The following is a 14,631-nucleotide window of genomic DNA, read 5'->3' as shown; positions in this document are numbered from 1 at the left end:
ATCACAGCTGAGTTCCCCACAGCTAGCGCATTACAGAAGGACCTTATCTTGCAATCTACATTTTCCCGCTGTAACAAAGCGTGACCTTGTTTTCATTACATAAAAAAATGTTTTTCATATAATCGCCGTGACTTGTTCCCTTGCATGAATCTCAGCCCGTGTTAATAATCGCTGCTTCAATTTTCAGATAACTATTTTTTGTGAGCTGGTGGAAGAACACCAACAGAGTGTTCTTTAGGAGAGTTGTTGCATATAAGTGATGCTGCCGAAGGCATAACAAGGGTTCTGTTGTGCTCCTCCATTGCACAGCCAAGAAAACCCAGTGTGGAGTTTTTAGATATTGAATTTAAAGGAACTTAGTAATGTCTGGATGTATCTTTATTGATATTTAGGTGGGAATTTTTTATTTTAAATACTTCTCTTCATTGTGTTGGTTTCCAAGGGATGGGAAGCACCAATAAGTTTCCAGAAAGTAACTTCATATGTAAATTTTTCTGAAATGATCTGTGTGTAAGTTGGAAGAACATTTTGCTGCAATTATATGCCCTTTGAAAACGAGTTGGTCATTTTTCTGCTTCAGTTGAGTATCCAATGTGTTGAGTTTATTAAGCATTTCCTAGTTGTTAAAACTGTGGCCATCCTGTTCAGTCTAGAGTCAAGAGCTCATGCTGTCTGCTTCTGTGTCCTGTATCTTAAAGGAGCATCCGTGTTTATTATCCATGTCCTTACTCACATGATAAAGTTTTATAGTCTTCTAAGACTGAGTTTGGCCCGTGGCCTCACAACATCAGGAAAACTGATTTATGTTTGTAAAGCTCAAGTTTTTCACAATTGTTCTTTTTGCAGAAAATGGGTGTAGGTGAGGAGCTTGCTGAGGCTTCTAAGTTGCAGTTACGAAGATGAATTTTTTTTTCCAAGAGCTTAAGGAGATTAGGTACCTGGACCCAATTCAAATCCCTCTTTTTTCAGGTGTGAGGACCACACCTGTGCTTCCCAGCCTCTGTGTATTTTGCTTGTGCTTGCAGAGGCCATCCCTTCGTTATCCAAAGCTAGTCCCCCAGTGTGTTCTGAATATTCGAAGAAGGATGTTAATCAGGGTGTTCAGTGGAGGAAGGTTATGCGTTTATTTACTTATTTTTAGTTTAACTTGTCATCGTTGTCACTTGCACTGCTTGCTTCTCCCAGTCGAGCCCCTCCCGAGAGGCAATGCTTTATAGTAAGTAGATGAAGAAAGGGTTGCCAGGGCTGGAGGAGCGCTGGCTCTGCAGCTGACTTGCTGTGTAACCTCGTGTGAGTCATTTCCTCTCTCTGTTTACAAGTGGAAACGAGAGGATTATTTATTCCAGAAGGATGCTACAATTTTTCATGTTTTGTAAAACGCCTTGAGACTTCTGGTTCAAAGGTGTTGGGGACGAGCGATGTTGGATGTGGTGGCTGTGATATTGTTTGAATTGAGGCAGTGCTGATCGCTGGAGGGAGAGGGAAGGCGCCAGGCTGGACCCTGCTGAGCGGATTGTCAGTGCGTTGGGACGGGAGCCATCTCCCTGTTCTGCTGGCCGATGCCTGGCACCGTGGGGTTCTGGCCCGTGCTGGAGCCTCCTGTGCATGTTGGCGATGGGAGATGGCAACTTCCCCTACAAACTTGTGGTTTGCAAGAGGGGAAAAAAAAGACAAAGAGAATCCTGTGCTAAATATAGTCTGTCATTTGTTTTCTCTGTTGTGGCATCTATGTAAATCGCCTCTTTTGTACTGTCTTCCTCCTGACAATAAAGCCGAATCTCAGTGGTTCATTGTTTTTATTTCAGAGGTGGTGCAGAACTCTTGTTCGATGGTGTCAAAAAGCATCAGGTGACTTTGCCCTGTCAACCAGAGCCTTGTGAGTATCAGAACCTGTTGGATGACTTGAAAGAATGACAACAAATGAAACAAAGCCGGTTTGTACAGCAGTTTCGTTAGGTGGCAACAGGAATCAATGTATTTTCAAAGCACTTTCAGACATGCCGTGGATCAGATAGCTTGGCAGACGATGGTTAGTCCTCAAAGTAAACACTCTGAGCATCTTTCCTGTCCTCTGAGCACTTGTCAATCAAGTCCTTCCTTAAGAATTTTGTCTCCCTCTTCCTGGATAGACAACAGCCTCTGAATGTTTCCATGAAGTCTACATTTGTCTTGCTTGATACTTGAAACCACCGATAACCTCCTCTCTCCCTTGTTTTTTCTTGCCTGTTCTGAGCTTTCCAGGAGGCTTATATATATGTGGGGGCATATATATGTAGTGTATGCATATGTGGGGGTGTGTATGGCGATGTACATAAAATACAGAAATGTATATTATCTACTCATTTGACTTTCAAGTATAGGTAATCGTTCTACATTAACTCTGTAGCTGAAAATGTCAAGGGTAGTGCTCAAATGGGATGCTGGACATCCTGCCTCAGCCTTCCCTACAAAAAAAAAAAAAAAAGTAGGATGCTGTTAAGCTAAAGATGAGTGTCCCAGTGATAAACAGCCATAGCCCTGGTTTGTGATTTGGAAGATCAGTACTGAGCAGAGCTGCACTAACTCTCATGTTTCTCCGCATGTGCGCACATGCTGCAGTTGCAATGAAATTCTGCCGCAGGTATGTTTTGAACTCTTCCAGTTAGATTGCAATGCTTTGTGCTATTTGAGAGTGGGATTATAAACCAAAATCATACAAAGCATCAGGGAATGTTATCAACTAATACCTTTTGAATGGCATCGGTAGAAGCTTTTGATGCTTGGACAGAAGTACGTGTAATTCAGATATAGTAGGAGCACTGGAATAGTGTGTTGTTGTGGATAAGGACAGGGACCAGGGATCCAGAAACATGACCTGATGCTGATTTGCTTTGTGAGTTTAGTCGTGTTGCTTAGCTTTCCCCTGTTGCTAGTGAAGTAGTGCTGATACTGTTGTGTATCACAAGAGAGTTCAGCATTAAATTCCAGCACTGTTAGAGCACTTCAGATCCTTAAAGGGAAGATAGTAAAGAAATGCCAAAATGCTCATTTAGTTGGTTTATAAACTTGTGGGCTAGAGCATCATTTTATTCAGTGTTCTGTAAATTTGAAATACCCACTGATACCCACTGCGTTGGTGGTGCTCAAACCACGATCAGAAGCTCGAGAAGAAGGAGTTATTACATGAGATGTTTATTTCTGCCAGGGGAAGGGGGGATTAGTATCAAAGAATGATTCTTCTAGCCCGATGGTTGTCAGCGGTGCAGTTGTATGTGGCCTAATCCATTCCCACTCGAAGTTGCTGGGAAAACTTCTTCACTAGGAGCTGGGTTGGTCGTGAAGGATAAATCTTTCCCTGAAGACCTGGCTCCACCTCAGGGTTCAAACTCATGATCCCCAGTGGTTCATTCCAGATTAATCTAACACATTATCGCTCTCGGCTTTTCACGCTGCCCTGTTTTCCAGATGCTGCTGTCCCTGTAACAAGAGTGGCAGAATGGACGAGTGCCCACTGCCCAGCTCCTTGGGTTTGGTGGTGTCGTGTGTGTGCATGGAGTGACAGGGAGGCTTCGGCTTTGGGGCTGGTTGTGGATTGCGGCGGCTGAGGAGCCGATGCTGAATTATGAGGCTTCTCCTATAATGACATTTACACTTAGCACAGGGGTGGCATAGGCAGTTGTGGGGTTAATGTCTGACAGTACGGGATCACTGGAGACCCCCCTCCTAGTATTTCCAGATGAGAACAATGTTGTAGTGGTGAGGAATTGGTAGAATCGTATCAGAAACATGTAAATAAGAAATTTGGTGAATTCTTGCAATTTCATGTTGTTCCTAATGCCATGTGTTTTCCTCATTCACATTAAGAAAGTTTAATTCACCTATCTCTGGGTAAATAATGGTAATTGTAGTACGTTCCCTGCTGCCCTCGTGCAGCCAGAATTGCTATGATTAGAGAAATAAAACAGCTCAGTTCCACTCGGTACATCCTGTCACTTACCTTACCCCATATCACCATCGCTTAATACTCCGAGGCAGGGTCTGTAGTATGAACACTGCCTGAAGACCTGCACTTCTAACCCTGTTTTAACTGATTTCATTAGCCGTCAAGCTTATTTTTGGCCATTTTGGCCTCTCTTACCCACTCTCCCTTTCTTTCTAGGTTATTTTTGTCTTTGTCCTCCTTTTTGTGGAGCAGCGCCTTCTCTCTGGGACGTTGGGCCCGGCTATATTTGAATTATTTGGGCATTTTTATATATATCCCAGAGGTGAGGGCAGGTGGAAAGTTATATGAAGAAATACCTACAAATATTGATGTGACTAAAGCAAGTCGTGCTCCAGAGTTGACAAGAGCAGTGTTCTGAATGATAATAATGTTGTTTGAACAAATCATTACGTGGTTGTTTCCTTTTTCCTGGTAGCAGGCACTGGGTGGAAGGTAGGTGGGTTCCAGATCTAGTTAACTTTCAAGAAGATTTGATTCTCTGTCCTTTTCTGACACCTGGAGATGGGCTCCTGGAGGGACTAGGAACGGCAGGAGGAAGGAAGCTGCAAGTGGGACAAGAGCGAGCCACGAGGGGCACAGTGTGTGACGGGACCTATTTTTATTATCCAAGGGGCTTTTTGTATCCTAGCGTCAGTACCACAGCAGTTCTTTATCTCTGAAGTGGGAGCAGTCTTAGCCTGTCGTTGCCAAGTAGGAACTTTAAAAGATGTGATGTACCTGCATAGGCAGACAAATTTACATACGCCACACTTTGTGCAGGACTCTGTAATCTTTTAGAGCTGTTGCAGAAAGAAGACCTCAAGTTGAACAAGAATCTCGTCCCAGATTGCTGGCCATTTCGATGATCCCATTGATAATTCTGTTAGAGGATCTAAAGGCATTAGTGCCCCGTTGGGTTATTCTGCATAAAAACTCTGTGTGTGGGAGAAAGCAGCTGGGGGAATAACGATATTTGTCACATGGAGAGAGGATTAAATTGGCAGGGAAATCAACTTTATTTTCAAGCATCTAAGAGGCTATTAGAGACAATGGAGCATAAAAGAGAGAAACCCTAAATTAAAAACTGAAAATGTATTTGGCAGCTTCCTCCTGAAACAAGCCAGAGTCATTTAACCAAGTGCTTCAGTAATCAAATAGATCATTGTACGACTGCTCGGCAAGCGATGCCGGAGCTCCTTCCTCCATCTCGCTGGGACTCACAGTGCTGGATTTGTCTGTGGCCATGGGAGATGTGTGGACGCAGTTGGACGGGTAGGAAGTCACTGCGTTGTTTAACCCTTGTAGTCATTTCAGGTTCAGCTCAGCAGCCTCATGCTGATGAAGAGTGTTTGCAGAACCTCTCTGCTGGGCTCTCTGCTGGATGTTGTCTCCGGAGGTTGGGGCTGTTGGTAAAGTCTCCGGCAGTTGTGCTGCAGGCTGCTCAGCTGCAGGTCCAGGCCTTCGGATTCCATCTTCTCCTGTGGTTTCAGTGATGGGAGCTGTGTTTCTGGAGCAGCAGTGGCCAGTTTCAGCACTGATCACTCAGACCTTCTGGGGTAGTCAAGAAATCACTGTGTGTTTTGGCACTTACAAGTCTGGAAGGATAAATTTTTAATCAGCATGTTTTGGTAATTGTTAGTGATTTTCTTTTACCAAAACCCCAGAGAAAAAAGCCTGTTGCTAATCTGATTTTTTTTATTTTTTAGAGAGAAAATAAAAATAATCTGCCAAGTGCTACTTATGTTAAATCCCTGCAGAGAAGAGCATGGTCTGCTCCTTGAGAGCTTTGCTTTCCAGGGGCCTTGTTTTGCGCAGCATGGAGGGCAGCTGGGGGACCTGGGAGCATTCATCTTCTCGGAAAAGAGCCTGAGGATCTCAGGAGATCAGACCTGTGCTACAGGCAGAGTGGCTTAAAAAATACAGCGTGGCATGTGTTCAGAGTTGGCTGGAGTGCTGTGCCAAACAACGTGTATGATCAGGGGTGGCATTTGGCATCGGTTGTCTGTAAATGCCCAGTGCTATTGCTAGGTGGTACCTTGTAGTTATTAATATCCTGGAATGCTTTTATTCCTCTGTTTATTATTCCTAACATTTAAAAACTTGCTCCAAAGAAAGACTAGAAATATATTTGGTAATGCAGAGACTTATTAGAGGAATGATAAAACCCTGCAGCTCTATGGGATCCCATGCAGTCAGATCTTTTTAACCACAGTGTATTGTACCAGCAGGTCTCAAATGACGCTGGGGTTATTCCCCTGCTTGCACATCTCTCTTAGGAAGGTTATTATGTCTTGGCTGGCAAGGAAGAGAGGACTCGGTGGGTTACACGGTGTGGGACCCCAGCCTGGACCAGCGCAGCCCTGAATCCTGGCTGCTCTTTCCAGCAATCGCTGTGAGCAGCCGCACTTGCAGCACCAGGAGCTTGGCGTGATGCTGCGGAGCCGCCGCTGCCCGCCGCTGCGATCGAGCGGTCCCTGTGGCTGCAGAGCTCAGCAGCTGCGTGCCCAGCCTCGGGTCCCTGTCCCAGCGAGGCCACATGTCGCTTCTGCACAAGGAACGAGTCCTTCCGAGGGAACGGGGAAACAAACACGCGCCCTCGCCGGGGCTGTCACAGCGCTCTCCTGGGAGGCCGTGGAGCCGTGTTACCGGCTCAGCTCATCCCAACTCATTGTGGAAGGAGCTTCCCAGGCACCCAGAAACCAGCTCTTGTGTGTGACCCATCCCTGGGATAACAAAGCCCGGCTGTTCCACCCTCCTTCCCGGCCGCTGTATTGCAGTGCGGACACCTAGCAGGGTAACCTTTCTGTGCCAGCCCCCCCTCGCTCTCTCTTTTCTCTCGGTGGGATTTGCTGTGCTGACAGCACTGTTCAGGGGGTGGCAGCGGAGCAGGGCTGGGGAGGAGGATCCGGGCCCTTTAAACCGCTTAGCATGCGGTTCACACGGCTCCGGGCCAGCTGTTCCTTTCTCCTCCTGCCCTCACTCGCAGGAGTTGTTTGCTGAGCTCAGAGCTCCTGTGCAAAATTGCTTTTCAAAAGAGCCACTTTCTGCTTAATTAAACAATGAGCCGCCGTCCCTCTGCACATCTGTAAAGCTCCCTCTGCAGCCCCTTTATCCCACAAACTGCTCCATTCTTACCTCCATTCACTTGTAAATCTTACCCCCCCTCTCCTCCACCCTGATCATCTCACTGGCCCTTTCTTTTCCCCTTTCAAGTAAGACTGAGGGGCTCGGAGTATCTGTGGGGGTGGCTGGGTTGGGTGGACAGGAATCGGTTTAATGGTGCTTGCCGTATATGAAAGTCTAATAACAGCAGAGCAGTTCTGAGCCAGGACCGGACTCTGCGCCATTTCTGTATTTAGAGGAATAAAATCACGGCGGTTCCTGGGCTGAGACACTGACTCATCCAGCAGCCAGAGGGGACATCAGCCAGGTTGGGAGGGGGGCAAGGAGTTGATTTCAAGGCAGTTTCTGATCCAGCTGGCAGTGCCGGAGAGAGCCCAGCCCGGAGGATTCCCTCGGCTGTGAGCAGGGCAGTGCCAGGCTGCCGGGGAATCCCTCTGCCTTCCTCTGCAGGCTGGGGTCTCACCAGCTCCATGGAGTCTCTTGTCATGGTGATACGGTTTTCCTTTTTAACCCTCAGTGCATGTGCATGCACGTAAAACCCAGAAGCTGGGAAAATAGAGGGGAAATTTCAGTGTGATGGGTTTCAGCTAAGCTTTACACCCGCAGTTAGCAATGCATTCTCTGAATTGTCTTCCTGGGCAGCTTAAAAAAAAATTATCCAGCAGCATTCAAGGTGAAGCAGGATAAATGAATGGAAAAGTGATGAGGTGGGATATCTCCTCTGTCATTGGGAAGGACAGATTATAGCCAGGGTGACGCAATATCATCGGGCATAGATTGATAGGGAGGGATGAATAAGTGGGAGTTTGGTGCGTTAGCAGAAGATTCCTGACTGCAAAAACTCTTAGACCGTGGCACAGTCTCCTCGGGCTTTGGTAGCAGGTCTGCACTGCTCAAGCTTCTTAAAATCAGAGCGGGCAAGGCTTGGGATGGGTCTTTTGTTGAGAATAATTCTGCACTGGCAGAGGGATGAAATCACAGGACCTGTTAACAAAATGTTATTTTTAATGTCTGCGATTCCCAGTCTGGCACTTCACTGCCGGTGTGATGGTGTTTGAGGCTCTCTCGGTTCCTTCCTTTGACAATTGTGAATGAGAGGCAAGACTCTGGGCCAGCATTAGTGAGCTGTGATCCTAATTAAAAGAGACAGTTTGGTGCGCTGGCATTTATTTGGGAGCCTGAAGTGACAATAGCATTGGCTGTTATGGGATTAGATGCTCTGACTTTGGAAATGAGTAGGAATTAGGTTCACCCTAAGGATCAGCTCGGAGGTGCTTTTTTGTCACGGGAGCTGATGGATCTGGAGGCTTGCTGCTGGCTAGAAGTGGGGTTGGAGATCCCTTGAACTTGTGTTCTCCTGCCAGGGAGTGGAAGATCCCAAGCAGCTCCTCTCCAGTTCATGAGCGTTGTGATTAAAATCTCAGGGCTGAGGATTGCTGGGTGATGGCTGGGATCCGAGCCTTCACTGCTGACAGGCGGGCTGTGAAAGACTCCTGTGATCCCTTACCCCTGTGTGGACACAAGAAAATGAGAAGAGCATTGCTCGTGTAGCCGAGAATTGAGGAAAAAAGTTTCATAACACAATTTAGAATTACAGAAGCCAAGACCTCGATGTTAATTTGTAGCAGACAAGAACAGATGAGAGCAATGATTGGGATTCTCTTATGTCTGGCAGTAGTTATCCCCAAATTTTTTCTCTAGTACTTAAATCACTGCCCACTCCAGTGCATGGCAGGATTGGCTTCTGCACTTGTCAGAGAAAATGGAATTGCTGCAGAATTTTGCCTTGCTGCTCACTCTGTGTAATACCGAACCCATTTGCCTGTGACTCCGTTTATACCAGCTGTTCCAGGTCTTCTTCTGCAGTTTATGGCACAGCCTCGTCTGCTTCAGCGGAGGATTTGCATATCAGATGGGAGGCTGGAGGAGGTGGAGGATCCCTGAGGTCAGGTTTTGTACAAGCTCTTCTAGAGAGCAGATTCCTGGAGGGCCGACAGGTTCAAAAGCAGAGAGAAGGCATTCACCTGGAGGGGCAGCAGGTACACGGAGCTGGTTTATTTTAAAAACAAGCTGCTTAAGTGGGAAAAAGGGGTATACAAATTGTCTTTCTATACATTTCCATGCAGGCAGGGGGAATAATGGCAGAGGAGCGGCGGGGAAGGGGCTTTGTCATGGTTACAGGCCGGTGGCTGAGAATGTGGGTGGAGCGGCGCTCGTCCAGAGTTAGTGACCTCAGCAAATTGGAGCTCAGCCATGGTCAGTATGATAAATGATCTTATTCTGGGTCAAAGAAATGGTACCCCATGGGGAGGGATCCGCAAGGCGGCCGGGAAAGCGCTGTGCTCTCGCAGCACTGACCCCTTAGTGACCAGCACTGCATATATCTTATTTATTACGGACCAGAAGGGAATTTTCCATGGTTCGACCTTTATAGGGTTCCCCTGTTTCCCCGAAATAAGCTCCCAGGTCTGCAGCCAAGACAAGAATATGGGTGTAATGACACCCTCTGGGTGCCCCCAAAGGGTTTGTATGTGGATTTTGAGGCAGGGGACACAGAGGTGCCTGGTCATCGCACGTATGTGTGTGTGAATCTGCCAGCTCCCTGTGCAGCTCCCTGGGAGCCCAGCGCCGTGTCCACTGGTATTATGGTTTGGCAAAATCCTTCTGCATTTCTGCACATTTATTGGTTTGGTGCGAGATCCTTCTAGTGCAACACCCAGCTTGGTGTTTCTTTTTTGAGGCACCCGGTTTCTCTCTGCACACAGCGAGTGTCCTCTCTGCTGAGTTATCACTGATGAATCTGTCAGGCCCAGGAGGTTTTATTGAGCTGGGGAAGATCTATGGGTTTCAGCCCTGGTTTGGAGGGTGCAGATGAACCCGGGCTCTTGTTCCAGGCAGCGCTAAAATGGAGTCTTAGATGCATTTCTCTTGCAGAGGGAGCTCAGCAGATTCTTCATCCAGGAACAGTTGGGGTAATGCTGAAGATCAGGCCTCGGAGGATACGCCGGAGGACCGAGCAGACTGTGTGGTTCTGTCTGCCACAACCAGGAGCGTTTAGGATGCAGCTGGGCTGAAAATGAGCCGATGCTGTTGGGTTTTTGTATGCACGCTCGCTGCAGTTTTTGCATCCTGTCCGCTTGCGTGACAAGCCAATGACTTTGTGTCACTGCGAGCACACACTTTGTTTTCCTGAGCTGTGTGTTTCGCAGGGTGATTTGTTTTATGCGTGTATTGTGGATTTGAGCTCCCATCTGTGCACTTGAACTAAGCAGTTTTCTCAAACGTTTGTCGGTTTTTCTTTTTTTAATTAACTTTAGATTATTTTTCCTGTGAATTTGGAGAGGTTTGATGTACTGTTAGCACAGGCAGCAGAAGCTGTCTCTGTATACAAATGAGACAGGGATTTCCTACCATGTGCTTCGGTCCCTCCTTTGCAGTTTGAGAATATTTCAGCTTCCGTAGCCGCTTCGCTCTTGCTTGTCTGCTGATGCTGCCAATGGCAAGGACAGTTAACGATAATTAGAGTGGATTTTTTGGTGTGGATATTTGTTTGTTCTGAATGAAATGGAACAGGCTGCCAAAGGGATTTTATTGAGACCGTGCAGCAATGACAGAAATACATCATACTGGACTGGAGCTGGTGCTGTGGGAGGGAAACGCTGTATTGTCTCAGCTCTCACCCGAACCTCGCTCCTGGGCCAAAATGCAGCCGAACGGCAGCACGTGTGCTACAACTGTGCTCCTGCAAATAGCAAATGCCTCTGCTGTGTGGTGGGGGCCGGCTTCAGAACCACCGCGAGTGTAAAATCGCTGCGTTGTAGTGATGGTTTAACTTGTCGGCGGATGTGGTGCCTGACCAGGCTGAGGTTTTTTTCCCTCCTTATAGATCATTTGTAGAGGACCCGCTGTTTGTGTAGCAAATCCTCAGCCCGGGAAGCTGGAAACCTGTTAGACCCATAGCATAATATCAGAAATGAAATGTCTTAGGAACACTACGTGTGTCAACTGTAAGAGATAAGCAGTTGTGCTATAATTTACCTCTGATTGTTTCCATCCTGATAACATGCAGAGTCCGGAGCCGTTGAGCGAGGCTGCTGTTGGAGGCGCTGAGCTGCAAGATGGCTTCTCCCCAGACCACTTGCCATGGGAGCAATCTCGTTCCTTTTCAATATCTTACTTGCGGGAGGTGGTTTTGGTGTGGCTCTGGTCGTTTTTCATCCTTTATAATTGATTTGTTCTAGTAATATCGGTGTACAGAGTGTAGAGACATGAAGGTGGGGGAAAAAAATTCAATGCTAAGAAAGCAGCCAAAAGTGTTACGTGTTAAGGTTGGCTGCAGGGAAGGGTCTGAATTTTCATTGATGTTTGGAGGGGGGAAGCTCCAGGCATGCACAGGGGTATCGTTTTTTTTCCCTACTGTCTAAATTCTTCAGTATGTGTGTACGTGACTTCTGGGGAGGAGGAAATGAATGTAGGCTCAGGTGGGGCTGAAAATAACATTTATTACGGCAGGAGTAGGGGTGAGGGAGTCTACCAGCACAGCCTCGAATAAATCACTCCTCTCGCCCCTCCGTCCAGGCTGCTTCTAGGTGGCTGCCTTTTATCCAGCTGGTGCGGCGTGTTGCTGTTTAAATGATCTCTCCTGAAAGGTCCCAGAGGAAGGAGCTGCTTATTCCATGCAAGGAGAATGGTGTATGGCACGGCTCATTGTTGTGTGCCCTGCCGCAAGCACATAAATATGAAACAGCTCGCGGGCGGTGCTGCAGTGGGGCTGGTGTCCCCTTTGTGCCCCCCCTTCCTTCTCCCGAAGGCTCCTCTCTGTCTTTCTTCCTCTCCAGCTTTCATTTCTTGGTGATGGAGAGCAGGAGTCCTTTGGGTGTCAGATCCTGAGAGCTTTACGTTGCAGCAACATTTCTGGGGGGAGGGCGAATACCAGTAACTCAGGTTCTGGTGCCTGACCGGCCGGCGTGCTGTGTATATATATATTTACCTTCTGAGTGGTGCTCGCTGTCCCCAGTGCATGTTGCTAGGAAAGCAGCAGAAAATGCTCTATTTTATGCTCTTAACCACCTATCGTTACAGGGGAGCCATGGGTGGGCCCCAGGCGGGTGCCCCAGCTCGCCGGGCAGTTTTACGCCACAAAGCAGCTCCTTCTGCCCTGACCAGAGCCAGCCAGCGCTCCGAGGCAGCGATACCTGGCGTGCTCTGGGCAGCCCCGCGGTGGGACCGGAGTGCCGGGAAGCAGGCTGTGATGCCCTGGGAAACCGGGGGGAACAGAGGGAATCTCCGTGCGTCCCCCTCCCCCTTTCCCTGGGAGCAGAGTCCCCATCTGCGGCAGATGGACGTGTCCCCATCGCCTAGTTGGTGTGCACCTGCCTACGCTGGGGCTGTTCATCCTCGGTGCGGCAGAAGCGACGGGGGTAGGTAACATTATTCGGAAGAGTCCCAGCTCTGCTCTGGGTAGCATCCACCATCCCATAAAATCCTGAGGTAAGGCAGGGACTGAGTAGAGCCGCTACAAGCACATTTGTTTTTGCTGATCATGAAGCAAACACAGGGGGAATCATACGCAGAGTTTGATTTTTAGCTCGGAGAAGCATGTGCAGAAAGGTTCCCCGTGCCTACGGCGAGGTTGCCACACGTGAGGGAGATGTGGAAACCCATCCCAGCATCCCAGCTCATCCTGTGAGCAGGGCCCCAGCCCTCGCTGGTGGGTTTGTGCCTTCGAAAAGCTTCCTCGTGCCTCGAAAACAAACAAAACTCTTTTGGGGCTTTCAAAGGGTTGTTTAAAGGAGCCCCAGGAGAATAACTGATTGTGGATTCAGAATGATGAAGTGGTTTGTGGAACGGTGAAACATAGAGGCAAATGCAGGAGAACTCCACATTGCAATTTGTCAGCTTCTCTAAACCCTGTAACGGATTATTCCCCCCTCTGTCGCTTCTCACCTCTCCAATAGGAAATTAACTGATGCTATCACTAAAGAAATTGTTTTCGCCTCACAAAGTAAAATTGATACTATAAAAACCCGCCAGCAGTGTCTCCTCCTCCTTTTACATGAAGACAAATCCTTCCTGTCACCTACTGAAATGGAAAGATAAAGGCTGAGCTTTAATAAAGAAGCTGCAGGCACCAAGTGTGGAGGGAGGGAGCCGGCCCGGACGGGGAACACGCCACGACAGCAGGTGGGATGCCAAGGGATGCTGCAGGTGTCCAAAATACAGCTGCTGTGCGTGGTGCCTGCCTGCGTGCACGTGGTTGTGCCCCAGAACTCCTGTCTGCAAGAGTTCGTGCTGGTTTTGGTACCGATGCTGTCTACCTTTAGCCCGTTCTGTACTTAGGATGCTTATTTGGACTTTTTTTAGCACACACACAGTTAAACATCAGTTTGTTAGGTGATAACGGATCGGATTGGCAGGATGTGGGATGCCTTAAGGAAATCCCCACGTAGGCAGTGTCCTGCTGGACTGGCACCTGGCACTGGCTACGCTGGTTCTTTGTGGGATGTGTTTTCTGTGGGACGCCTCTCGTGCCAAACCGTGGGGGTGGGGTGGCACCTGGCACTGGCTACGCTGGTTCTTTGTGGGATGTGTTTTCTGTGGGACGCCTCTCGTGCCAAACCGTGGGGTTGGGGCAGAGCCCTGAGCACTGAGCTGCCCGGAGGCAGGGCTGCCTGTTGGGTGGCAGCGATCCCCGTCCCTCCATCCCTCCTGCATGTTCCTCCTCTACTCTTTTGTGGATAAACAATCACTTTGTTCTGGCGTCAGCTAGGAGCCGTCAGCTAGTTTGTAAACTGCTGTCCTTTCTCCTTTCAGGGGATATCAGAAACCTGCTAAAGTGGATCAAACAGAATCTGCTGAAAGAACGCCCAGAATTATTTATGCAAGGGGAATCTGTGTAAGTACAGCTGCTGGGAATCCTCCTCGTGTTTCTCTCTTGATCCCCACGGTTTGGGGAACGTTTTTCCCGTTGGTTGCAAGAAGCAAGTTAATGACTGAAAATATGGGATTTGCTAAAGTGATAAAGGGAGGCACCTTACACTGTTCCACGGAGAGCATTCGTACAGCCCTCACCCCAAATCTTTAAACCTTAAATGTGGAACAGGGCCACGATACTTTCTCTCCGTTGTCACCTGCAGCAGCGTAGCTTGTGTATCCTCAATTCCAGGAGTTTTAGCAGATCTATCCGTTCCCTGCTGACATCACTGGGACTGAAGCAGTCACTCGGAGAAATGCCAACAAATATTTCTTCTGGGAAATGTATTTTTATTGTCAAAATGGGGCCAACCTCGTGGTGGGGGGAAAAAAAAAAAAAAAGCCGAGAGAAATGGAGCAGAGTGAGCTGTGCAAGCCATCCCTGACTGCGGGGTGGCGCTGGGGGTGTTTAACATTCGTCACGGATCTTTGTGAGCTGAAGCGTGCGCTAGGTCCCCTGGTAACAGGAGAGACAATCGCAGGACACTGAAGATCAAAGAGAGGGAATCCCTTTGCCTGTAATCAGGGGCTCGGAGTGGATCCCGGGTGTTTGCTGCCTTTGGTGTGGGCACCGG

At 48.2% G+C, this 14,631-nt stretch overlaps 1 protein-coding gene across 1 annotated transcript in view; it reads left to right on the top strand.

Annotated features, from left to right (window-relative positions):
- The first annotated feature begins 541 nt into the window (after nucleotides 1-541).
- URM1 (ubiquitin related modifier 1) overlaps nucleotides 542-14,631 on the top strand; it is a 15,465-nt gene continuing 1,375 nt past the window's right edge. The window contains exons 1-3 of the mRNA XM_010079143.1: nucleotides 542-593; nucleotides 1,808-1,876; nucleotides 13,898-13,979. Coding sequence (XP_010077445.1) covers nucleotides 542-593; nucleotides 1,808-1,876; nucleotides 13,898-13,979 — 203 coding nt within the window. The remainder of the gene's footprint in view (nucleotides 594-1,807; nucleotides 1,877-13,897; nucleotides 13,980-14,631) is intronic.

Source organism: Pterocles gutturalis, unplaced genomic scaffold (assembly GCF_000699245.1).
Source record: "Pterocles gutturalis isolate BGI_N339 unplaced genomic scaffold, ASM69924v1 scaffold37433, whole genome shotgun sequence".
Taxonomy (NCBI): Eukaryota; Metazoa; Chordata; class Aves; order Pterocliformes; family Pteroclidae; genus Pterocles; species Pterocles gutturalis.
This window is presented reverse-complemented; position numbering and strand designations above follow the sequence as displayed.